A 27015-nucleotide genomic window follows, 5' to 3' on the forward strand; every position below is an offset into this window, starting at 1 on the left:
TTCTCACAAGGTGAAAGTAATGTAATAATCTGAAACAACCTTATGTTATTTTTAACAGAGAATTCATTTTCATTAAAAAGCAGATCCATTTTCCCAACCCTTATTTTTCTCTCTTCATATGCCAAACATATATTTAATGCTTTTGCAAGGTTCTACTCAGCTTTACCTTCTAGTAATTCTTGCTACTTCTTTCTGCTGTTCTGTTTCTGTATTTCTAAAGAGCAGTTTTCTTTGTTGGTCAGTTTTCTGGCTCCATAATACAATTTTTGATAGAGTTCTTTTACATTTGGAGCCTTTCACCACAATTTCTCTCGTTAGCAGAGAATACAGTTTCAGATAATTGCTTACATTAAAATGCAGAAGGATTACTTAAATCCACTTGACTTCATTAGCTTCTGATTTTCTAAAGTCTTTTGAAACAAAACCCCTTCATGACAGACCTTTTCTCTTTACCCATTTAAAACACCAAGTAGAAATGAACTCTGAAGTTGAATTCTATTATTTCTGTAAACCTTCACTGATTACCAAAACCACTTATAAAATACACATTTACAATCTGTACCTTCACATATAAAGGGTAAGAGATATTTTAGCAAGACATTCATATCAAGATGGCCATAGCTGCAAAAATACTTGGTGACCATTTCAAATCTCCCCTTTCAAAACACTCTGAGAAAAATTTGCATTTGTCACTCTGGGAGCATATGGACTTCAACAGAAGGGAGATTCTAACCTTAACTACCATTAACGTATCTGGAAATTACTGGAAATCTTCTTTGAATAATGCTGATATAGTCCTGAGCAAGGAAGACAAAACACAATCGATCAAGCTGCCACTAAAATGATGCTGTTTGCTTACAGATATCTCCCCTTCCATTTTCTCCAGAAGTCACATTTGTCTTTTAGGAAAGAAAAAGAAGTTATTTGAAACCAGATGATCTGAGAATTTGTTCCAAACTTTTGTCCTTAAAATTTGAGAGACAGCTCAGCAAGGCCAAATAAATCACTATCATCTTAGTTCTGTAAGTTATACACCTGTACTGAAGGGATTTACATTGTACCAATTCGAGACACAGCTTTGATATTATGTCTCCAAGACATCACGACTGCACAGCGGCTCCCTTGTGACCAGTTGGTAGAACACATATGCCATTTTCAGACTTCTTACGTGTATTTTTTTAACTGACTGGAACAGTAATTACCTTCACTGAATCTAGTAAACTCTTCGGGAAAAAACGTCTTAAGCCAACGTCTTTCCTGTGAAAAAAAACCAACAAACAGCATTACAATAAAAACCACTGCACAGCATTACACTGCTCTCAGAGAATACTGGTTTAGGATTTTTTAGCTTGGCTTTTTTTCCTTTAACTAGCACATGCAACATAATAGCTGACTGTCATAATAAGGTCAGGTCCCTCCAATCTCACAAGTAACACAGAGTACCATTAAAATGTTAACCACAGCCACTCCATGGCAAATGCGGGATAGCTGCATCTTCTAGTTGGAACTCCAGAGGGTAACACCCTTAAAACAGGTTTTCTGGTGTGGCAAGGGTATTATTTTAAATGCTCACTTGGACACAGAGAAGTTTTGAGTATAAAAACTGTTCTTTGCACATGCTTTAATAATTTGAAGAGTATTGAAAAAAATTATTCCAGCACGCAGTCAGGTGAGAAGAGAAAAATACATAAATGGCAAATTCTGTTAGAATTAAGAGGCATGGAAAAAAACATGATGAGTGCTATGCCACTATTTCATCCTTTGTAGCATTGTAATTAACACGCTCTTTTAATTTCTGCTGTCACTATTACCTCATATTGAACATCTAATGTTAAAATCTGCAGCTTTTTCTTGCAAGTAATCTCACTTTTTGCATCTTTAAGTTAGGATCCTAATTTTGTCACTGAGCTCTGATTTTGCAAAGTGAATGACATCAAGCTCACCTCCACACTTAGGAATAGGGTTGCTGCCAAGATCTCAACTCCAGTGCCATAAGGATTAAATATTTCAGTGGCTGAGATGTGCTGCATCTAGCTTATATCTGGCATGTTTATGCATCACTATAACTAAATACTAACTTCAAGAACAGTGCCTGAGAAGTTGCCAGATGTTAGTGCAGAAGATCATTGTATAACCACATATAAATGTTCCATGACCACGAATTAGGTGTAAAGTGTTAGCAGAAAATCTGCATAAGAGAAAAAAAAGTGAAAATGAAAAGGACCCCTTGCCTCTCAATGGCCTTAGTGATTTTTATCCCCTTGAAATTTAAATGTTCACAATCTCCTTCAAACAAACATCCTTACCTGCTTCTGAAATAAGTATGAAAGCAAGCTTGCCATGACTGCATCATTTGAACATAATGAGAAATACATCTGGAATCTTTGCATTTGGCAAGGAGAAGCCCTTAGTGAGCCTGAGATATACAGTATACATTTACTATACCTAACAGTGCAGGGAAAAAAAACCAACATTAAAATGAATAAAATAAAAGCTTACTCAAAGCGGGGTATTTTTAAAGCTCTCCAAAGACAAATAGTGTAGGATTGCACAAAACATTCTAAAACATCCTCAACTAAGAGGAGCAGAACACTGGCATCTGTGAAGTGACAGTAAGCTGAAAGATTATAAAACTTTCATAAATGTTAATTCCTTTGATGCATTTCTTCTCAAATGCAAATTATATGCAGTTTATCATCCCACACAGTTAAATACATCTAACACACTATTACCATTTAAATAACATGCCGACATTTCGACAAGGAATATATTAGTTTAACATTAAGCATTAGAGAGAAACTGTTTTAAAAGCTGAAGCCATCACTCCAGTATTGCTCATCTTAACAGTTCTGCAGCACATGGCTGCCAAAATCTGATTCAATTTGTTATTAAGAGTTGAAAAGCCTTTTGTACAAATCTGCTTGTAACAAATACAAAAGGAATTCTTATGCAGAATAGAACAAAACAACTCTTAATAAAATTTGTTAGTAAAATATCTTGTGTTTAACTGAGGTGGCAAATTTATTTACTGGAGAAGCATTTAACATAATCATAAAGATTTAATGTCATGGTCAAAACCAAACTGTGAGTACCTACAAGAAAAAGAATAATAAGCACTGAAAATTATAACATGTAAACTGCTTTAAACACACAACTTTAGTATCTTCTTCCTCATTTCCTTCTCTTCCCTCCTCAGCTGCACTGTGTGGGGGTAAAATGGCCAACTCGGGATACACACCAACTCAGTCCTCCAGATTAAGAACCCAGACATCTGTTTTCTGACTGCCACTAAAAGACCATTAGCAGTCAGATCCTGGTTCATACAGTTCTACTACATTTTGTGTTTAACCTCATCTACTCCATTCTCCTTGTGGGCTTCAATGTAGAGGGTTTTTTTCTTACTTAAAAAGGTCAATAGAGTTATTAAAATACCAACTACAGATAGATGATAACACTTGTCATGTAATAAGCAGGTTTCAGCAATATATATCTTTATTTTTCATCTTGATTGAAGTTACAACAAAAAAGTAATGTTAGATTAACATAATAGACTTTATCATGCTCTTTACAAAATTGGGGCTGCAGCTGTTCCTTCATATAGCTCCCATTTTTGTACTTGCAATTATCTCTGCTTTCTGCTAAGGGGCTTCACATTTATTATGAAAAAATTCCTCTTTCATTACATGAAGCCCAACTATTAAAGGCTACTTAACAGTTTGATTCTATCTACCATTTCCCATCCAGATTTGGTTTTGTATGAAAACCTGATCAAAGATGAATATACATCAAATAGACATCTGACAAATACAGGGAAGAAGCAATCACACCAAATGCTAGAAAGTGCCATTTAAAAACTGCACTCAGCTGGTTAAGTGGCTTACAGTGCACTAAAACTAGCGAAACCACCAAAACCCAAACAAAAAGCCTCACTTCAGAAGTGTAGTACGTGTGTAGATAAACCTCTACAGGCTACCAAGATTGAATCAGTACATTTTGGCACTTTCTGCAGACTCTTCCTAGCTTATAATTTTCTATAGTCAGTTTATGGTGTCTTCATCCATCTCTCCCAGCTAAATCTCACAGAAATAATCTTGCTTTTGAACAAACGAAAATGAAGAACAGCAAAAAAATCCCACACACTGCATTCAAAAAACAAAACAAACAACAAACCCAAACAAAAACCTCCACCAAAACACAAACAAAAGGAATAATTTTGAAGTGCACAATTGTCCAATTCCAACTTTGTATGACATTAAGGTGCGATTTTGCATGACATTTTTTTGCATCAAGGTTTTGCTTCATCTTTCACAGTGCAGCCTATTTCTTACTGCTTGGAAAACATATGCACTTAAAAGAAACAAGTCATTGTTAAACTGGAAGCAGCCCCATGCTGAGTCCTCCAGGAGCTCTCACCTGTTACAATTATTAATTAATACTTCATGTCATCTGTTATGAGTCGTTTCCTTTGTCTCATTGGTTCTGAAATCTTCAACCTAATTACCAATGTCTGTAGCTTATGAGCTGCCAAGTAACTAACTTAAAAATACCTTTCTCAAGTTCTTACTGGAACATGAGCAAACTCCAAGAGTGCAACTCAAGAGACTTTCAAATCTCTGTGTCATCTTTGTATAGCCTGTCTGATAAACTCATCCTCTTCATCTTTGTTAGTACTTTCTCATTTAGTTAAGTGCTCCCTCAGCCAGGATTATTTATCTACTAGTGGCTACAAACAGAAAACTCAAGTCCTTCCAAAAAAACACTAATGAAAACCCCCAAAATCAAACATTCTACATAGAGGAGCAGTACACAAATACCAGGCACTATAGAAACATGTAGGCAATTCATTAAAGTTATCTTCACCTATTAAGATCACAGGTTCCTAAAAATGCCTTGTGGGTTATTCACTGTAGGGAAAAACTTTGTCTTCCACCTCCAAATTCTGTTTTCACCTCTCTAAAATTTAGCTCATGTGTTTCATTAAAAACAATAGATACTTCACAGACACACAAATCTTTTATCTCAATTTTGTGTTGAACTGTACAGCATCTTTTAATAAGGGTAATTAGTCATGAAGTGCAGATCATTGTTTTATGTATGTATGACATTTGTTCCAATAAATTAAAACATAAAACCTAGTTTTCAAGTCCTCAAGCTTCTAAAGGACTCTGGATTGTTTGGAGTGGGAGTGAAGCAGTCTGCCACACAACACAACTGAGTAACCAAAATGATTTCAGTATAAGGAAGCTTCTCAGTCATCTTAAAATATGTGACACACATATAAATAATAGACACTTGCTAACTGCAAGGTCACAATCCAGGAAATCTGCATAGTGAGCAGAAAGAAGAAAAAAATCCACATATATTTCCAAGTAACTCAAACATTACTTCAGATGAATTGCAACTGAAAACTGCTACTAGGCACATGAAAACACATAAAAATAAGATCACTTTAGATCAAGACTTATGACTCCATAAACATTAGCAAAAATGCAAAAAGTAATAATAAGTCTCCTGATTAAACAGCTTCAAGCATCTCCAACCCTGTTTTCGTGGATCACACTTAAAGGTGCTCTTACCTCTATACCTTGATAGGTTTCATCATGCTTTTCTTATACTAAAGCACTCAAAGATCTCAATAGGCTTAATGAAATAAAGAATTACAAAAAAATGTTCAGATACTGAATTGAATTTAATGTTCCTGGTTAAGAAAAATTTCACACCTCAGTCTGTAATACAGTACTTACTCTAAAACTTCATAGTTGGACTTCTTTTCTAATGCATTGCCTCTCATCTCTCCGTAGGATCTCCTGAAGTCAGGAAAAATATTTGAAAGTGACAATTATTGGATGATCCAGCCTAAAACCACAACATCAACGCAGTCAAATCTTTCAGAGACTTACTGCTGGAAAGCATTGGCAGAATAAATTCAAACATAAGATAGACGAATAATGTACAAGTATTTAACAAGCCAAAATTTCATTCTACAAAATAAACAGGACTACAGCAGTACAAGACATTCAGAACTACTTTAAACCACCTTAACTGCACTGCTACTAAAAACAGCGCTCTAGCCTGCCCTTCAGCAGCTCCATTCTACCCCACAGCATCTCCCTGCTTTGTAACAGCATTTGTATCTATGCACGTAACAGAGAGTGATGAAAATTGATTGTTCCAGTCCAGACTGAAAAAAAAAAAAAGGAAGTAGTTGTTATTGGAAGAGGGCTGGGATCATTCTTTTCACTGAGGAAGCAGACCAGTAATGCTTATGGAAAGACAGACTAGTAGTCCACTAGAAATATCTCATGAGAAGGCTGTGAAGAGCCATAAGCATGAGAAGCATGGAAGTCAGGAGGGCTTGGCTGACAAAACAGTTATTACCAGGTTTAAAATAAGCTACTGACAAGTCTGTAACTATCTATGGGCCTTGCAGTTACACAAAGAATGGGTTTTCTCTGAAAAATATACTGAAAAAAGACCAAGTTCCACTGCATTATATAGGAAATTTCATAAGCCTAAATTTTGTTTCATTTGGGAAAGCACTGTTCAAAGTACACTTTTTTCCTCTGCTAAGAAGTTTCCATTTGCCATTAATTTCTTATCAAATTTACTTCAACCCCAATCTCCCTGCGTGAGACAACAGCAGAACTGAAGCAAATGTTTCAGGCTTGAAAATGTCCATAAATTAGCAAAAAACAAACCAGGCACTTCAAAAGCTGTGCTGGGAACTCTCTCGAAGATCTGTGAATCTGATAAATTTATCTTTGTTTTCCAGCTGTTTTTACAGTTGAGAAGAGGACCAAAAGAATCCTCAATATTTAGTAATTTGAAAATAGCACTGAAGATTTGAGTAAAAGAAGAGAGGAAAGGTAGCAGCATTTATCTTTAATTGCATTCTTTGTGCATTTATAAATCCTACAGCTAAAGACATGTCTATTTGCTAACTAACACCACAGATGCAGGTTTTCTAAAGTATACTTTATTCAGATAAAGAATTTACCAAAAGTATCAGTTCATTACACATTTTAAATATATGTTAGTTTTAAAATCACTAGCAACTAGTCACAATACAGTTTACTCATTTTTTCTTCAAACAACTTTGTGCAAAGTGTTATGTTTTATTCACCTACACCAGTCAGAAATCGATGAACTATAATAAGCAGTTTCAAAATTAACGTTCAGACTCAGTCAGAAACTTGTTCAATAATAAATGAAATTATCAGCTTACCGGATTTCAAGGCAACCTAGTTTCAAAGCAATATCCTGGTCCACTTGATCTGCTATTTCTAACATATAGTCATTTTTTACCTACAGCACAAGAAACAGGCATGCATCACAGAGACATCAGTTCAGTGCAAATACAGACTAAAAGGCTGCCCAAACAATCTTAAAATACTTACATCTTAATTTTTTTTTGAGTGACTACTTACACTACACAAAAAAATGAAGTTACATTCATGTTGCCAACAAATAAGAAACCCATTAATTGCAATTACCTCAATAAAAAAACCCTTATCTACATCAATATTACTTATGTTAAATACAATCAAAATCTTCAGAGGAGGCTGACCAGATGGTTGCATCTGTATCCAAGATACATGAAGGTAAGCTTTATTTTTAAACCATCTTGGTCAACTGTTTTTAATTTGGTAGATACAAACCAGATGCATTATTGTGAAAACAAAACCAGTAGTAGACAAAAAGCAGTACGTGAGTATCATACTACCTACTGATTTAAAATAACGTTTGAACTAGAAAAGGAGTAACAAGAGTCACACTAAATGGTTACAATCCAGAATAGGAAATGAAACAGGCCAAGGAGCGTGCGCTCACCTGGAGTTGGCCAAATGCTATAGCCAAACAGTCATCCCTCCTAAAAAGGACAAAACAAGGTATTTGGACCACTGCTGGCATGAATGGTCTTGGAGTTTATGGAAAAGCTGAAGCACAGAGCATGCTGAGTATTTGAGAAAACGGACTATGGTGGGTCAAAGCCTCACCAAGTGTTCTGGACTTGTTTTATTTACTAATATCGAGGCAGGCAGAAAGCCTAGTTTAGGTAATATTTTCACCACGTTAATTTATAAAGTTACTGACCACAAAAAAAGATAGCAGGAGAAAACACAACTACTGCTAAAAACTTGGCTCTGCAAATCCTGTCCTCTATGCAACAGGCAATTTTTTATCAGTAAACTTCTCTCTGCACAAGTAGAACTTTAACAGCTCATGTTATCCTCTACCTAATGAAATCATTAACTTACTATTGAGATTCTAAAGCTTAAGATCCTGAAGTTGCAGGAGGCCCTGAAATGCAATGAAAATCTACAACTGAGTTGCAGATCGGAGGAGATTATATATTTTGAAAGCAAAACACTTCACAAAATGTTTTCTTTTGAGTGATGACAAGCTGTAAGAGCAGCTATTTCAAACTGCTAGCACTACAAAATACGTAATTTAAAAGACACAGAAGTGCAGCAGCAGATTAAACAGCTGGAGGCCCTCTCCAATCAGCACCTTTCAAGTTTACACATGCGCATGCACCACAGCATTCCCTCATCACTAATGTGACAGCTGGATCCAGCCCTAGACCACAAAGCAACAAACACTGAAGACCTTCCTAGTCCTGAAGTGCATGAAAAAATGCAATTTGTTATTGGAAGGTGTGACAGAAGAAGTACGATAAACTGTTACAGAGTGAGAACAGGAATTACTACAATAGCTGCAACAGAAAGGGAAAGCTTTTTATATTTGAGCTCTCATAGGTACTCAACATGACAAACATCAGCAGGGAGCTGGGGTGGCAGCAGCTGCCCCACTCCAGCAATAAACCAGGCATGGCATCAGGCCACGCCATGGGGCAGGGGTGGGACCTGGTCTTCCCCCACAAAATGGCAGTGTGGCCTATTCCCCTCCCTGTGCCAGGCCAGCAGCTTCCAGGCCAACAGCTTGGCCCCTCCTGAGTTAATTAAGCGGCTCTTGTACAGCCTAGGTGGGTAAGCAACCACCTCAGGCTCTCAGCTCCCTAGGGAGATGAAGGCCCAATAGAGCCTCATAGTCTTCCTCTTCAGCCACACCAGGGCAAAATCCAGTAATCCAGGACTGCCTGTAGTGTAGCTGCTGTGCCATATAAACCCAAGTAAGCACAAATGGCACATTCAACAACCACAGCACAGGCCCAGGGTGTTGGCCCCAAATTCTGGATGCAGAACTATAGCAGTGATCATCCTCCTCCACTCTGCACCAGTGAGGCTGCACTTCAAATACTGGGTTCAGCTTTGGGCTTCTCCCTACATGAAAGACAGAGGCGCTGGAGCATGTCCTGAGAAAGGCAATGAGGCTGATGAAGGGACTGGAGAACAGGTCTGATGAGGAGCAGCTGAGGCAAATGGAGTTGTTTATTCTGTAGAAAAAGAGCTTGAGAGGAGACCTTCTCACTCTCTACAACTATTTGGAAGAAGACTGTAGCAAAGTGGAGGTTAATCTCTTCTCTCAGATAACAAGGGACAGCAAAGAGGAAATGGCCTCAAGCTGCACAAGGGGAGGTTTATTGGGTATTAGGGAAAGTGTCTTCACCTTCACTGAAGGAGTTTTCAGCAGCTGGAAGAGGCAGCCCAGCAAAGCGACTGAGTCAGCCAGGAAGCAGTGGAGTCACACTGAAAAAATGTGTAGACTTAAATGTGGTAGATGTGGGGCTTAGGGTCATGGTTTAGTGGGGGACCTAGCCATAGAGACTGGCCATTGGCCAAGGACTGTGGTCAGATGGATTTTTAGTATCCCCAAGGACAGACTCCACCATCTCCCTGCATACACTGCAGTAGTGCTTGGCCATCCTCACAATAAAAAGAAAGAAGTTTCCTGATATTCAGAAGGAAACTCTGTGTTTCAGTTCATGCTCATCTCCTCCAACCCTGGCACTGGGTACCACTGGAAAGAGCCTGACTGTCTCCTTTTTGCAGCCTCTGTTCAGGTGTTTATAGACATTGGTAAGACTCCCACTGGACCTTCTCTTCTCCAGGCTGCAGTCCCAGCTCTCTCAGTTTTTCTTCACAGGAGAGACACTGTAAGACTTCCTTCACCTTTACAGCCTTCCAGCTCTGCAGAGGGCCCACTGAATCTCTCTGTGGCATTTGCAGGAAATTTGGCAGTCGGTAAGCATGAGCATTTCTGTCCAGCCTGCACTGCTCTGGATCACCAAGTGTCAACATAGAATCACAGAATGGCTTAGGTTGGAAGGGACTTCAAGGATCACCCAGTTCCAACCTCCTGCCATAGGCAGGGACACCTCCCACTGGAACAGGTTGTCAAGGCCTCATCCAGCCCAGTCATGAACACCTCCAGGGAGGGAGCAGCCACAACTTCCCTGGGCAACCTGTGCCAGTGTCTCACCACCTGCACTGGAAAGAACTTCTTCCTAAAAATCTCCCTTCTTCCAGTTCAAACCCAATGCCCCTCATCCTGTTGTTACAAGACCTTGTAAATAGTCCCTCCACAGCCTTCCTGTAGGCCCCCTTCAGATACTGGAAGGCCGCTGCAAGGTCTCCTTGAAGACTTCCCTCCAGACTGAAGAGCCCCAACTCTCATAGCCTGTCCTCATAGCAGAGGTGCTCCAGCCCTCTGAGCATCTTCATGGCCCTCCTCTGGACTCGCTCCAACAGTTCTGTGTCCTTGTGTTGGGGGCTTCAGAACTGCACATAGTATTCCAGGTGGGGTCTGACGAGAGCAGAGTAAAGGGGCAGAATCCCCTCCCTTGCCCTGCTGGCCACGCTGTTCTTGCTGCAGCACAGCACATAGTTGCTGTCTGGGCTGCACTCACACTGCTGGCTTATGTTGAGCTTTTCATCAACCCAGACCTCCAGGTCCTTTTCCTCAGGGCTGCTCTCCAGCCATTTGCCAGCCAGCCTGTGTGTGTGCTTGGGATCGCACCGACCCAGGTGCAGGACCTTACCCTTGGCCCCGTTGAATTTCACAAGGTTGGGAAGAAAGCCAACAAGACAAAAAAATGCACAGATTCTGAGTAGTATTTAAATCTCAGCTGGCAGCCATTTACAATTACTCTTTATTCTACTGCAGAGCTGCACCTGTTAGTAATGACATGGCCTTTCTCTGAAAGAAAACCTATAGCCAAGGATGTTTTAACTTTAAATCAGAACTACCAACTGGATGTCTTCACAAATGGCACAAATTATTAATTTAAGCAGAACATTAAATGAGAATTTCTAGTTTTCATTAAGGATATGCAAACTGTCAGACCCAAGCTAAGACCTATTAAAGCAGAAATGTATTTTTCAGACTCCTGTGTTATAACCATAAATGACCTCTGCAGTATACATGGGGGGCAGACAGGACAGTATTCCTTGTTCCTGTATCTCCATAGGATACTTGAAAACTAAGAAGCAAACTGAAGATCCAGATTTTGCATGAGCTCAGTTTTCATATGGATGCCTGAATTCCAGAAATGCATCAGGTTAAAAGAATTTTAATACAACCAATTCACTTCTTGTTTTATGTTATGCATATGGAGGCTTAATGAGCTTGAATTGTACTCATTTCAATCTCCTTTTCCTGAGCATTCACCTTCATACAGACCAAGCCACCTCATCTAAAAGTCTAACACACCTGTTCACAAAATCCAAGTCACCCTGCCTTACATCCACCCAAATTAAAACATCCATTGACTGGTTCAGTTATATTTAATGGAACTTCTTCTTTCTGAACAATTCTTTCTGACTAATTTCAAAATTTTGCATCACCACAAAACCTCAGAGCTGTTATCCACCTATTCCTTGAGGTATTCAGCTGCCTAAAAAAGCAGTCCCTAGTGATTTTTTCTTTTGAGACCCTACACTAATCTGAGGCTGCTAGTATACCATACAGGTATTCATTTATCTTCATAGTTCATTGCCTTGTATATCAGTATTGAAGTACTTCATTTGTTAAATTAAACAGCTTATCTTCAGTTTCATGCAAACATATTTTAAAATGCTGTTAGCCCCAAGTAACTACTACTCCATAAATAAATAAGCAACATTATCCAAGCATTTAAAGTCTGGGTTTCTGTCATCTTGCCTTCCAGCTTGCAAGCTTTCACTAATTCCAGTCCTATTTTACCAGTTTGACTCTGCAACTACAGGCACAGACCATGCTAAAAAAATAATGTTAAAAGCCCTTCCCAATCCAACAGTTCTGTAAAAAAAACTATGTTGAAATTCTCAGCTTACTTGCAAAACACAAGTGAGACATTCTCACCATATAATGCTGCAAGCAGACAATTGCCTAGTCAAGGGCTTAGGTTTTTTAGTATGATGAGCAGAAAAAAGGGTTTTTTGGTTTGTATGTTTGTTTTTGCACACACCAGTCCAGGAAGCACAAACAGAGATATTTCATAGAGGCGTAGTAAAGTCACATATACCCCTTCCACCTCACATTTCAGCCAACATAAACTCTCCCATGCTGATTTATTGTGTGGGGAGAGTGTAATGTTTCTGAAGCTTCATAATACAGTGACACAGAGTTTCAAGTCTTTCAAACTCACTACACTAATTGGACCTGAAGAGTGGGAGAAGACTATCTTTATCTACATGAGAAGAGAGATGAAAACATAAAATGCTCTCCTTCAGTGTACACAAGTGACTAACAGCAGTATTGACAAAATCAGCCATGACATCCTCTTGTCAAAATTAATACCAGCACTTGATTATCGTGAAGCACTTGCACATACATGATACACATCCAGTACTGCTGTGTTTAAACTTTGGAAGGAGACTGTAAACTTCAGGAAGCCTACGGCCGCAATCTTGGGTCCAACTGGCTTGAGCAGTGTCCTACTGCAGATTGCAAGAGTAACAAATTGATAGAAGGAATTCATTTTATCTTGGGGTTCCCACCCTCCAAAATCTATTTGCACATATTATCCTTTAAATTTCAGTAAGCCTAAGACAAAGAAGTAAAAGGCAGATTCAATTTCTCCTCCCAGAATACTAATGAGAACTTCTTTTATCACCTTTAATTTTTCTTGTCTATTTCTCTTTGAGATGGCATTAGATCAATGCAAGTGCTAAAGCTTGTGCAAAGATTAGATAAGAATTTTGCAGGAGGTTCAGCATGAGTTCTGTAACCTCCTAAGGAAAATGCTTGAACAAATACTAAATGGAAGAGACGCAAGAGATAATTTAATGGTAATTAAGTGCACTGCCTCAAGGCAATTGAATAGTTTTCCTAGAAGTCTTTTGTGTTTGTTCAATTATTACTTTTATTATTGTCGCTAATATAGTTAAGTGAGAGAAATATGAATATTTTTTGTTTAAGAGAAAAAAGGCTCTGTCTATAAAAGTATAAAGCCTACACACAGAGAAAGAAACAAAAACTGAAGTCTGAGAAATTTGAAGAATTACACCATTTTTTCCAGTTTGCTACCAACTCAGAAGTATATTGAGAGGATGAATCCTGATCTGTGGGTTTTGGAGATACTCTTATCTGTGACCTCATGTTACCCCAGCATAACTGCCTTCCTTGGTGGCATGTGCAGATCCTGACTTAAGGCTGGGAAGTTCAGTTAACAGTATGCAATGCCTGAGAAAGGCTGAAGAATACATTGAGTCACAGATACTCTTCAAGCAGATCAGCTACTACGCTGCTGTTCTGCTTCCACACAAATTGCTCCAAACAGAATCTCTCTGATGCCTAAACCAGAAAAAAATAGTAGGATGCTATGTAATGTACCTAAATTTTACATACTTCACAAGAGAATGATAATTTACACAAAACTTGTCACAGAAACCTGGTTTTGAAAAAGGCACCCCAAAGCAACCAACTAGCCAAACAAGAAAAAACACAGAGCAACAACCCATACCGACTTCCACTAACCCACTGAAACCTGCTGCTTAACTTCTGTGGCTTTACTGCAGTCACACCAGCTGCTCCGGCAGTGATAAGACTTTGTGAAGCTTTTAATCATCTCAAACACTGCATGGTAACAATGTTTCAGCAATAAAAATGGATAAAGATTAACAAGGTCAACACTTAGATTTCCATTAGGCTCATGAATTCAAATTGCTGCATGCTCGTGTACTTTTTATTTGGTAACAATCAAACCCCAAAATACTACATCTTAAGTGAATCTCTGTTTTAATGTTGCTTGCAACACTCCTGCTTCTATTTAGTTGCCCACTTTGCATTCTAGCAAAACGTGCTCATTTGGACTTCCAGAGAAAAAAATATGTTGGAAGATAAGAATACTTTCTTGACACAAAAGTATGGTGTTGATTTCAAGCACCTCTTCCCACCATTTTTCAAATGTTCCAGCAAGTTTAAATTACATTTACAGTCATGCAAATGTATGCTTTGGGAGACAAAAGATTAGTCTACTGAAGTTCCATTAAGCATGGTATAATGGAAAATCAAACTACCTCAGGCCTCCAGAGGAGTACTACTACAGTGTCAGTGCTAGCAGTAACAACACCACTTGCATTTTCTGGTTCACAGGCTGATGAAGCAAGAATCAGTGTGATCTCTGCTTCCTATTTGTAGTTAACTTCTTGATCATAACAGTTACAAACAGTGCACTACGAGGACAGGATGCACAGGAAAATGTTACTGTCAAGCACAAATGTACCTCTCAGAGGCAAGAATAAGTAATCCTTTACACCTCCCAGTCAAACAAAAAATGAAACAAACTGTCACTCCCTAACACAACTACCTGTGTTCAACAAATGCATGCTTCAGAAGAGTGGCAGTATTTAAAGCAAACAAGGAGACCAACATAATTCTGTACCTTAATGTGTTTCCTGACATATTAATGGTGCTGATATTCAGTGAGAACTGACTTTATTTACCATCTATTCTCAACAATATTTTAAAATATTTCTGTCACTACTCTTCACTAGCTACCTAGAATAAAAATCCCTCTTATGTCTCCAGAGTTTTTAGCATTGAAAGTTCAAAGATCCTCTTACATCCCAATGAAAAAAAACAAGATGAATACTGAACTGTGAACCAATAAGCTTTTTCCACAAGGACAGGCATACAATCAAAAGCCCCCTTTCAGTTCTGATGTCAGACTTATAAAATATTTGTTCTTTTACTTGAAAGGATAAATCACTGATGGCAGAACTTCTAACTTCTCAATATTTACTAGGAATTAATGGGCATTTTCCTAGCTCTACAAATGGCTAACAAATTCCAGCTGGTACAATTTCAAATAGAAACTGGAGACAGGAAAGCCCATGTTTGTGAAGACAGAGGAATTAGAGAATAGCCCTATGCTAGTGCACATGATTTAAGGAGAAATCTATCACAAGCCCCGTATTTTATATACCAGCTGCTACTTTCAAAAGCCATCTGCTTCATTTTTCTGCACACTATTTTTTATGCAGCTGCAGTACTTTAGCAAAACATTCACTCAGGCTGACAAGCCATCTTGCCAGTGTACTTCATAAAAAGACCACACTGGATTTAAGTATCTTTATTAACGACAAGAGAAAATCATTGCAAACTTAGTAACAAATGCTTTCCAGGCATTTAGGGGTTTTAAAAACCTTTTTGCCATGACTTCAATGTGTTTTAGGCTTAAATTTGTTTACATCCTTAGAAATTAAGTGACTGAACTTTCTATTGGGTTTTCTCTTCGAGTGTGATTACTGTGGAAATTATTTACCAACATACTAGCGTACGGTGTCTCAAAAAGGACAAGTAGGTATTAGCTGCTAGACTGACTTTTGCAGCTCATTTAGTGCTATCAAGAAATTTCCCACAGGATACTATCCATTTTTTCAGGAGGACAGCTATAAAATAAGCAATCCAATTCTCTTGCTTTACTTTCAATGTCTATGACCTATTTACACAACTTTGCTCTTTTTCATTACTTTTTTTTCCAACAGGCATTGCTTTGAAAACTGCATCTTCAGTGATGAAGCACCCCCTAAAGAGTTAAGTGCATAACAACAACAAAAAAATCACCACAAGGTAAGATATTTAGATAAGCAAGCAAAGAAACAAAATGCCTTTCTGTATTCCATTTATTAAGTAGGATAAGAATCCATCATAATTAAATGAAGCATGGAAAACAGATTCACAGAATCTCCCTATCCATTTGTCCTATATCAACATTTTTAGATAGTGCTTTTTGAATTTGGAAATAATGTAATATTGCTTTGTGGTATTTTAACAAATGCAGCCTTCCTGTATCCACAGTAATTATTTGTTGCCCTTTTCAGTAGCAAAGGCGTGTTCTAGCACACTCTTTTAAACATTCAGGTTTTTAATGCCTGCAAGTATTTGGTGTTATTTGGTTTCTGTATGCAATAGTTTTCTTTCAGCCACCACACAAACCGATCATTTTTACACTATCACACACCACTTCTGGCCATGTCAGTCTCATGGAAGTCCAGTGGTTTGTTTTTTTCCTGCAATTTCCCAGTCCTTAAATTCTACCTTCTGTAAAATTATAACCATCAGCAACTGCTTATGTGACTATGACAACAATTGATCCATGTACCACGTATTTGTTTTCTCCACAATTTCACATCCAAAATTAATAATGTTTCTGTGTCCAGAGTACTCCTGGGCAGACTTCATTTTGTTCCACACTTCCAGGAGATACCATACCCACATTCACCATAACCCACAACATAACTCCCCTATGGTACCCTACCAGACGTAATAATCTGAAGTCTATTTTCCACTGTAATCTTTCTTGTGGCATTAAATACACCACAGAAATGCCGTAGCATACTCTGGGACAGAAACACTGCTAGATAAGGTTGAATGGTCACTGGATGTATGTGCTTGTGACCACCAAACCACAGGAGATGGCTCCTCTTTTTACAGCAGAGACAACCCCCATTTACCAACAGCAGGCTCCAAGCAGGATACCGAATTTTCTTCACTACAGAATCAGAACAATCAGCTTGAAAAAAATGGGATCCCAACCCACATTTACTACTCTCAGAAATCTCCAACATTAGTGCCTCATCTAAGTACCACAAGCACAAAAAGTCCAAAGCATGCCTTTCATGTCAGCAGTATTTTCAGGAGCCACCTCAATGATTGTAACAGAAGTTTTTAAAACACGCACAGGAAGGAAACACATATGCATTTCCATCCCTATTTACCCATCTAATAACATTAAACTTATTACAAAGTATAAGTCTACATTACAGGAAATTAAGGCTTTGGTCTCTTCTAGTGAAGGTAAAAACAGAGATTTGGTATCAGCATGACATTCATTTGCCATCTGCCCTCAGCTGCTACTCCTCCTCTTCATCTTCAAAGGTCACAGTCCCTATATTATCTAGAGGTCATCTTTGACATCCCTAACTAATTTTAGAAGCTCCCCTCTTAATAATAAGGGCATTAGAGAGGTGGGGAAGGGGGAAAATCAACTTTTGATGAGGCATTGTTAGGGACAGAAGTTACAAATGGTCCCTTCTGTCGGAGTGGGCTGATCTCCAGATGTCACTGCAATACACACCGCTGCCTCCCAGACCTTCCATAAAGTAGGACTATACTCGGGGGAGCCATAGAGCACTCAACATACTACACGTATTGCTAGCACCTGATTTTACACTTCTCCTTTCCAATACAGAAAGTTCCTTTTCAGAAGAAATGAGCCTAAACATCACCAGAAGCCAGCTTTTGTGTATCCGATGCATGTTGCATACAACCTACTCCATTAATCGAAGTAACATTTTGTGCAAGATTATCAACAAAGACATATCCAGACATCTTCATTCTGTCTACAACTACCTGAAAGGAGGTTGAAGTCAGGCAGGGGTTGGTCTCTTCTCCCAGACACCCAGTGACAGAACAAGAGAACACAGTCTCAAACTGCACCAGGGCAGGTTTAGGCAGGATGTTAGGAAGAAGTTATTTACTGAAAGAGTGACTGACTGCCCATTGGAATGGGCTGCCCAGGGAGGTGGCAGAGTCACCATCCCTGGAGGTGCATAAAAGGAGACTGAATGAGGCACTTGGTGCCATGGTTTAGTTAATTAGAAGGGTTAGGTGACAGGTTGGACTTGATGATCTCTGAGGTCTTTTCCAACCTGGTTAATTCTCTGTGTGATTTTGTGTTATCAGTACATGGACACTTGTCCTAAGCCTTTTAAATCTGTCTTCTTGAATTAAGAGCGATTCATGCAATTGCAAGAAAACTCACAAGGACTACTCTCACCAATCTAGATGACAGGTGGAAATTTTAAATCAAAGTAGCCACTCTTCTATGCACTGAGCTTGACTATGTAAGAGGGATTTAAGAATACAAGTACATTTTACATTCCTATCATACAGCGCTGCTAACAGCAAGCAGATGTTTCACGGAACATTTGGAAGATACTAAAGTAGCTCCACAACAATATAAACAGTAAAATCTATAACCAGAACACTGACATAGTTTTGAGAGTGTAAATCAACTACTATAGTCAAAAACCGAGTACTTTCTGAGGATTAAATTTCATCAATTTCAAGAAACCAGCTCCCATGAAGAATATCTCTTATAACTACTTTTGGTAGCTGTAAGGAGCAAACAGGTGATGTTCAGTTTAATCCATAGTATTTTCAAGGAGGTATGCATTGTAAAATCCTTTTAAGCAGCTGCAATTCTTACATTTATTATCACTTCCCTGTAGGGCACAGCCTCTATGTCAACCATTAATTCTTACTGAAAGATCTGGGTTTTGGTGGGATGTTTTTGTCTGTTTGTTTTTCAAATTTAAACAGGCTAACAGTATCAGGAACAATGCCAGCTCTTCTCTTTCTGTCCTTGATACTCTTCAAAGTTTTTGCTGTCAAAGTAATTTGCTTGAGGTCTATTTTTATTAGGGTAGAAGAGACGCTGTTATTTAATTAGGTTGAAGAGTCTAATTCCCAGCCTGCACTTCAAATTATATCTCATGCACCTAAGCCTTATAAAACTTTAATAATTAAGTTATTACAGTAATTGCCTGGACTTAAAATCTCCTACATGTTGACAGACACTGTTACAAAAATATTTTGCATGAAGCATTTATCTGCCACAATATAGAGGAAAGTGCTAGTTTTAGCTTTACAGACACTACAAAGGAAGAAAAAGTGCCATTTATCCACAACAAACTCCTATTTCTTTAGAGTTCTCTTTTAGCTTCTTCCTTTTTATTTTAGCAGAAAACAAACATCACCTCTTTATTTTTTAACAAAGTTCTCTTACAAAAGTCAATCCAAGTCTTACTCATCTGGTAAAACACAGAATCCCTGTGGCACTAAATTTAGCTCAGTATTCTGCAGAACATCATTTACCTGCCCTAACTTTTGAGACCATTCTCTCTTCCAATTCCTTCTCTTCTGCATTGCATGAACTTTGGCTTGTCCTAAAAAAGAAATCCACAGTCCAGTCCTACGGTCTCCTTTATTATATATACATCCGTTTCCAGGGCAGCTCCACACTGCAGGCTAAATGAGGCAGCACAGAGAAGATTCTGCACTGATAAAAAAAGGAACAAACACCTTTTCTGGTTGTTTAGGATCTTAAAAAAAAAACAAACCGAAGTTACTTTAAAAGTCTTCTGTTTGAATCACAAGGACAGCAACAGTGGAACAGCTGATGCTTAAGTGCTGGCTTCCCCTCCACCCTCATATAGATGCTTACTCCCTTTTCATCGAGGGATAAACCATCTCAAATTACTAGAGGCTAACATGTTATTCAAGGATAAATGTGTGCAGGCCCTTGTCCCACAATAAAAGGCAGGCAATTCAAGTAGCTTACGTCTGACTCCCATTATATGAATCTTTTTAAAGCTGTATTCCATCTTGCTGTGAGATATGGCTTTTGTTCCTCACCCAGCTATTAAGGCAAAACTAGCAAACCCTGCCCCATTTATTTCCAACTCCCAAGAACCATAACCATCTCACTGGAACAGATGAATGGAAGACACTTGCAATGCATCTCATCAAAACTTAAAGCTAATGGAAATGCTCCCAAGAAAAATTAGGTCTAGTTTTGATTAATGGGAAACCTCCTATTTTTCAGTTCTCCTTTTGTACTTCTATGCTTGTTTCCTCTAAAGATTTCTTGAAAAACAGTAAAATTTGATGTAAGACATATCTTTACTCTTTGGAGATTTACAGAACAATTAACTGAACAAGTTATTTATTGGTAAGATTTAACTTAAGAGTATTTTTACTCAGCAATCCAGAGCACTCCATGTTTAAGGTGGGATTAGAGTTTACTTTGCATGAGATTTGAGTATACAGTACAGCAGGACACAATTGAAACTTGGAACATAAAACCCAGCAGCGAGCATCTGTCAACTGTGCAGAAAACCATAAATCTGGCATTGATTTTTTTTTAAATACTTTAACCTCACAATTCACACAGCACTGGGTGGGATCCAGTTTGCCTAATTTGGCTGCAATTGTAAGCAGTTGGGCCCACGGGAATAGTGCAGTCAATGCAATATCATCGCCTAAATGCTCCACTTATTGGGAGAAAAAAAAACAAGACGCCTCCTCTGCAGGATGAATTTTCATCTCCTACCTTTGACACCTCCCAAACAGGCAAGTTAAAAAGACATTTTAGCATTAGACTGCTGTTTAGAGCTCTTGGGTGGGATGTGAATACATACCAGTCTCTACTCCATCTCAAGTCTCAAATCTGCAGCACTGCTAAAATACAGATGCTTTGACTAACTGCACGGTGTCAGTACAACCAATTCTGACATTACATATAAGTTCCCTGGTCACCCTTCACACAGACTAGTTTTAAACCTTTGCTGTACAGATTGCAAAGCAGAGGCACTCTGAAGAAAAGTCTCGTTCAGTGTCTGGCTTTTATGCTTCCAATTAGCACACTTTACACCCACTGCAGATGCCAGAAAGGCCACCAGTTAGAAACAGCTGGACTCCAAGCTACAAACACTTCCAGTCACAGGTTCTTGATGTATCTAAGACTCTTGAAAACAGAATACCCCAAACCAAGAAAGGCCACAGCATCCTTAAAGCAGTCAAAATTGAGGAGGAAAAAAAAATTAAATTTGTATATTAAGTCCAAGCTGACAAAACTTAACTGCTTGCACTAATTCACACACAGCAATGCACTCAGTGATGGGAACAAAAGTAGTCATGCCTGTGACAGTCCCAGTCTGCAGTTGAACAGCCTCTTAATTGTATTTTGGGTTAACTGTATGAATAAGCTGTGTCTGTTGACAGCAACTACAGTAAAATCTTGTTATCTTTACAAATGTTCTATGCATTTCTGGAAGATGAAGATCACTTGAGGATTCAGCCTCTTACTCAAATTTGAGCTTTTTCAACAATACAGCTGCTCTACAACACTAATAAAATAATGACCTTCAGGGGCAGCAGAGGTCACCATAATTCTTTTACTTCTCCATGAACTTTAATTTGACGTTGTACATTTTTAGTAAGCCAGGCAACTTATGTTTAGAGGTTACCAAGTTCATGACAGGTTCTCAGCCTCACTGCCAAAATGAATGATTTAGTCACCGTCAGCATTTGGTCCTCAAAAGATCTTTTTGCCATTTATAACACACAAGGCAGCAGTATCTTTGACTTTTATGCCTACCAAAGCCAGCTTGACTACAGAACTGTTATTCTGTTGGATTTCTAAAAATTCTTCATCTGAGTCCTACATCATTTATCTATAGCAGTTGCTTCTGTGCAAAAAGCCCTAAGTATCTATGTAGTCATGTATGACTTCATGTTTTCAGTTCTCCTTGCCTATATGCAACGTGATGCCCGATCGAGAGCTGTGGTTCGCAAAAGTGGATGTTAAAATGTGGGAATGACAAAGAGAGAGGAACAAAATGTGCAAGTTTGGCTTCCCTTGTTTTCTACATCCCCCTCTGGTGTAGGTCTCTTTTGTGAACAGTGTTAAAGCTCAAATCCTTTTCCTGCTTTCTTTTAATACATCAGTTGAGTTGCCTTAATGGAAGTAACTGTCCTAATTTTCAAGAGGCTAAATTGGAGCACACTAGAACCACAAAGACTATCAGCTCTGGAAAGCTGTGTACCTCATTCCCATGATAATGGAGACCCAAATACCTTGCATTACCCTAGAACAAAAAATAGTGAGTCTTGAAGAAGTGGATTTACAAATACCTCATGATAACATGGAAAAGAAGGGGAAAAACCCACAACATTTGTATAGTATGCAGAGCAAGGAGACAAGAACCTCTGATTTTCAATTTATAATAGAACACCAGGTAATAATACCCATCACAGTAAAATAAAATCTGATTTAAAACCCAAATTTTGAGAGCTTTCATGGTGTAGTTCCTGAGCTCTGGCATTTTGGCTGACTTCACAAACACTCTTCCCCCATCTCTCCTACCTTATTCCACCTCTATGGTGACAATACTCCATAAAATGACAAGGAAAAAAAATCATGGTCATAGTGAAATTGCTGATTTGCACTTGCAAAAAAACAACTCAACAATTTAATAATGTGTGAAATATGAAGCCAGCTGAGCAACAGTAAGTTTTACATGAGTTAAGATAACTGCAGAATGACCTTGCATTTGGAAAATATTCCTCACCACTTGTCAAGGAGTAGGACGTTATGGCGCTTCATATCCTTTCTGCTTTATAGACACAATCTTAAATTTTACCAGTTTGTTTCTGCAGTAATGTGTGTTCTGGTAGGGCATAAATCCTGCCAGAATGGATTAACCCTTGCTCTCCTCCTCCTCTTGCAATCTGGCAAGTTGAGTCAGATAAAGCCTGGAGGGCTATGGGCTTAGCACCAAGTGGCAGGTGTCTTGTGCTACCCCTCAAAGTGCCTGCGTGTTTAAACGAGGCATGAAACTTTGAATTCACTGGCCAGAACAAGGGTGCTAAGTGCCTACTGGCCAGTTTGATTTTCAAAATGAAGTATTTGAAGGGGGGTGATTTAGAAACCACTCTGCCTTTCTGTCTTTGTGCCTTTCTGCAGGGAGCCTTCCCCATTCACTGCTCATTAACTGGAAATCAAGGTGTAAGCAGCTTGCCTTAATAGCTCAGCAGCATCTCTCCTCTCCTTCCCTCTGCCCGGAATATTTTGTATTTTACCTCAGGATCATTACCATGGTTTTGAAAGCATCTTTGGTACTGGAGATTTACTTAAGGACCAAAAAGCATCATGAGCACATATGCTGGAGTTGATGTCAAGACTCCATGACCGTGGTTAGAGTTGTTCCTGTTTTCACATTCCTACTTTCCAAGTTCTGATTGTTTAAACTGTTTAATTCTGTGCAACTACTTCCTGTCGACCAAAATCCCAAAGAATCTCAGGAAGTTTTCCCGATTTTTAATATCCATAATAAAAATTAACACTCATACAGAAATTAATATTCATAATTCATAGGTTGTTAATTTCCAACACATTATCAGCATAAACAAGCCCAGAATTTCCCATATGTTAACTCAGCAAAAACTCAGCAAATTCACCCAAAGTAGAACTGAGCATACCTGCTGATAGAAAAAATTCAGAGTCGGTTTGTCCTCAGTAAACTGGTTCAGAAATCCTTTTGGCAAATACCGAATTCTCAATTCATATCTGGAAAACACACACAAAAAAGAAAATTAAACTGATGAGAATAAATAAGAGTTTTCCTTACGAACAAACGATGTCTTCAAGCATTCTTAAAACTAAGAATAAAAGTCAAAACACTCAGAACTAAAGAAGAATTTTCTCTTTTGACTATTCAAAGAACTCAGCTGGAATGTAGTGCCTGACATTTCAGGAAAATATGTAAGATAGACCTTTGTAATAGATTGCAACATAACCTCCTGCTGCCTTCTCAAAGCTTCACTAAAGACTGAAACATCAATACTTGGAGCAGGTAAGCAATCAGAGGTCCATCTCCATGGAAAGAGAGGACCTCAATTAGGTGAAAATAGCAGATAGGTTACCATAACCACTGATATTGCTCTCTGGCAGCAGCTTTTATCTCTGGTTATCACATGCACTGTACTTAAAACACACATTCCTCCTCTCCAAATAATGTGGCAACCAGTGCTACTCACCACGGAACCATAGTGTACAGATAAAACAAAAGCTTAACTCAAGAACACGATTCTGCTTCTCTGATCTAGTGCTGCAACAGGCAATCCTCAACTGTTTCTAAAGTTTTGAAAAGATCTCTCCGCAAAAAGTTTCCTACTTAATTTTTCCTCATCAAAATGCACACAAAAGCTGAATGAATCAGCTTTCAACATGATAGCCATTTGTCCAATTAATAGTTCACCACAGAGAATCATCAATACAGGAGCTAGCCTTTATCCATGATCTACACCCAACTTGTATTATTGGCTGTCCTGCAACAACAGCCCGGTACTTCGACACACACTGCGTGCTTCCTCCTCTAACACACTGCTGCAATGAAATTCTCCTATCATCATCCAAGTATGTCAATACATATCCTCAAGTATAACACTCCTGACAGCCTTCCCCTGAAATAAGTATATTTAAAAATCTACTCATGATGTGAAGAACAAATATGGCATTGTTTCAATGTTGGTTTCAGCAGGACAAGAACTTCTCAGTAAGTGATCTGCTTGCCTGCAATCACGACTTGATAAAAAGTTACTAGGACTTACTACTCCTTAGGATTCCACTGCAAACAGATGCTGCAGGATTCTTCTATGCTTTGAACGAAGTGAAAATGTATTTTCTCATTAAAAATCCTTAAAATGAGGGTAATGAAGAAATTGTAAACATGCACACCCACTCTAGGCAAGCTAAGGATACATATAATGAGTTTATTTCATAAGGCAAAGTGTATACAGTCTTCCTGTGCACAGAAAACAAGCCCTTCATACTGTAGGCTATACATAAGAGATGAGGAACATATGTTCTCTATAGATTTAGACTGGACATAAGGAAGAAATGTTATAATGAGTGGTGAGACACTGGAACAGGTCACCCAGACAAGTTGTGGATGCCCTACCCCCAGAAACGTTTTAGGTCAAGTTGAATGGGGTCAAACTTGAGCAACCAAGGCAGGGTAGATGTTTGAGATGATCCTTAAAGGTCCACTGGCCCCACAACAGGACACAGTCAAGCCACTCAGCCAAGCTGTGAGTGCTGTGGGAAAATCAAATTTCAGAAAGGGCCAAAGTTGGCACAGACAGAGGAGGATGAAGCCAAGGAAGGAACAGGTGCAAAGGGCTGGAGCAGAAGAACAGGAGGTGCTTCAGGCCTGGAGTAGGGATCCCCTGCAATCCTGGAGAGACCCCATGAGCAAAGATGCCCCCTGCAGCCCAGGGAAAGCCCCAGGCTGCAGCAGGGGAGCATTTCCTACAGGAGCTGTGGCCATTGAGAGCCCAGGCAGGAGCAGGCTGTCCCTGAAGGGCTGCAGCCAGGGTAAGGGCCAGCATTGGAGCATGGAGAAGTGCAAGGAGAGAAGAGCAGATGAGAGGGGCTGTGATGGACTGTGCAAAACCTCCATGCCCTTCACACGGAGGTGTCAGGAGTGAAGGTGGGGCTGAGGAAAAGAGAATGAGAAGGAAGGAGATTTTTGAAATGCATCCTTGTTTTTTGCTACTCAACTACAGTTTAATTTGCAATAAATTGATTTTCTTGGAGTATTTTTCACCTGTGACCTCCCTTGGTTAAATGACTTGCCTTTATTTTTAATGCTCACATTTTCTGATCCTTTTTTTTTTCCCTCTGTTGCATTGAGGAGAGCGCTGGGTGCAGGTCTGGTAGCAATCCACTGTCAACTCACCAGTGGGGTGAGTTTGACAAAAGAGACCTTTTCAATGCATGCATTTCAGACATATTATTCAAGAGCAGATACTGAAGATGAGGTGGAATTTTCACACTATACCAACAAAAGGAATCCTTTATTTGGTTTCCTAGCGTACTAAGAACAAGTATTTAATGGTAGACATCTCCACACCACCTCTCTTCCTACTTTCCAGCCATGCTAGAAGCCAGAAACAAGAGGCTACTCAGGCCAGAAGAAATGCACCCAGACCTTCAGTATCTTACATAATGCCTCAGTCACCCTGACCTAGACCAGGCTGTAGAACATCTTTTACTATCTGGGTTTAATAAACACAGTAAATGCAATCTTTCCTCTTTTCAGAGGCTTGCACTCTTAAGTGAGGAGCCATAACAAGTGCCTCTTTTTGTAACAGGATCACTGAATCACAGAATGCTTTGGGTTGGGAGGGACCTTTAAAGGTCATATAGTCCCACCCCCTGCAGTGAGCAAAGAAGGATCTCATGAGCAAATTGGGTAGGGCAAAACAGCTCAACCGGGACAGTGACTGAGAGTGACCTTTATTACCTATTTATAACCTAATCTCTGGCTATGCCCATGGGAACGAAGAATCTGATTTTCAAAGGCCCACTCAAGGATGGACTTGATTTTCAATATCCTTTAAATCTACTATCTTTGAAATGCAGCCATTTGGTGAGGATGAAAAGTCTCTCATAAAGCAGGTCTGCTTTTTGAGCAAGCATACCAATAAGTCATCCTCAGATCCCTTCCCCTGTACTTGACAGAACACCAAAGCACTACTATTCTCCTTGATACTCTACATCTGTACTGCAGCATAGATGCTTCCACAGACACACTGACACATACTGTGGGTCACCACTCAGACCTGCAGAATGGCAAGTATCAATAGTTCACAGTTGCATGGTGAAGTGACCTGTCAATGGCAAAACATGCATTACTGAGCAGTGCTAGGAGCTCCCCTTGCAGTAAAAAGCACTATCTGGGTACCTGGAACCAAAACACAAAAAGATGATCCAATTCTCAGTACCTTGTAGCACTGAAAGAAATAACCTCACCAGTCTCAATCATGTAGGTTACTTCCAGCAGGTTTCAATTCAGTTCATATCAGCAGAAAAGTCAGGAGAACATGTGAACAAAAAGGACAGACAAAGGGGGACCCTTGTGTGAGTTTAAGGAACTGAATCAGCTCACTGAATCAGACAAAGCATTAAGGATCACAGAAGTAAAGGAGAAAGGCCTGGATAACTGGAAGCAATAGAAGACAGAAAAGGCTGCACTGAGACGAAAGACAGAGCTGTTA

General features: G+C 39.1%; 1 protein-coding gene across 13 annotated transcripts in view; it reads right to left on the reverse strand.

The window, feature by feature from the left end:
- The window catches only part of PTK2 (protein tyrosine kinase 2), a 196855-nt gene that overhangs the window by 71650 nt on the left and 98190 nt on the right, over positions 1 to 27015 (reverse strand). For all 13 annotated transcript variants that reach the window (XM_064154375.1, XM_064154374.1, XM_064154368.1 and 10 more), the window contains 4 exons: positions 23434 to 23521; positions 7226 to 7305; positions 5745 to 5807; positions 1203 to 1257 (listed from right to left, as the gene is read on the reverse strand). In XM_064154375.1, the coding sequence (XP_064010445.1) occupies positions 1203 to 1257; positions 5745 to 5807; positions 7226 to 7305; positions 23434 to 23521 (286 nt within the window). The remainder of the gene's footprint in view (positions 1 to 1202; positions 1258 to 5744; positions 5808 to 7225; positions 7306 to 23433; positions 23522 to 27015) is intronic.

Source organism: Pogoniulus pusillus, chromosome 14 (assembly GCF_015220805.1).
Source record: "Pogoniulus pusillus isolate bPogPus1 chromosome 14, bPogPus1.pri, whole genome shotgun sequence".
NCBI lineage: Eukaryota > Metazoa > Chordata > Aves > Piciformes > Lybiidae > Pogoniulus > Pogoniulus pusillus.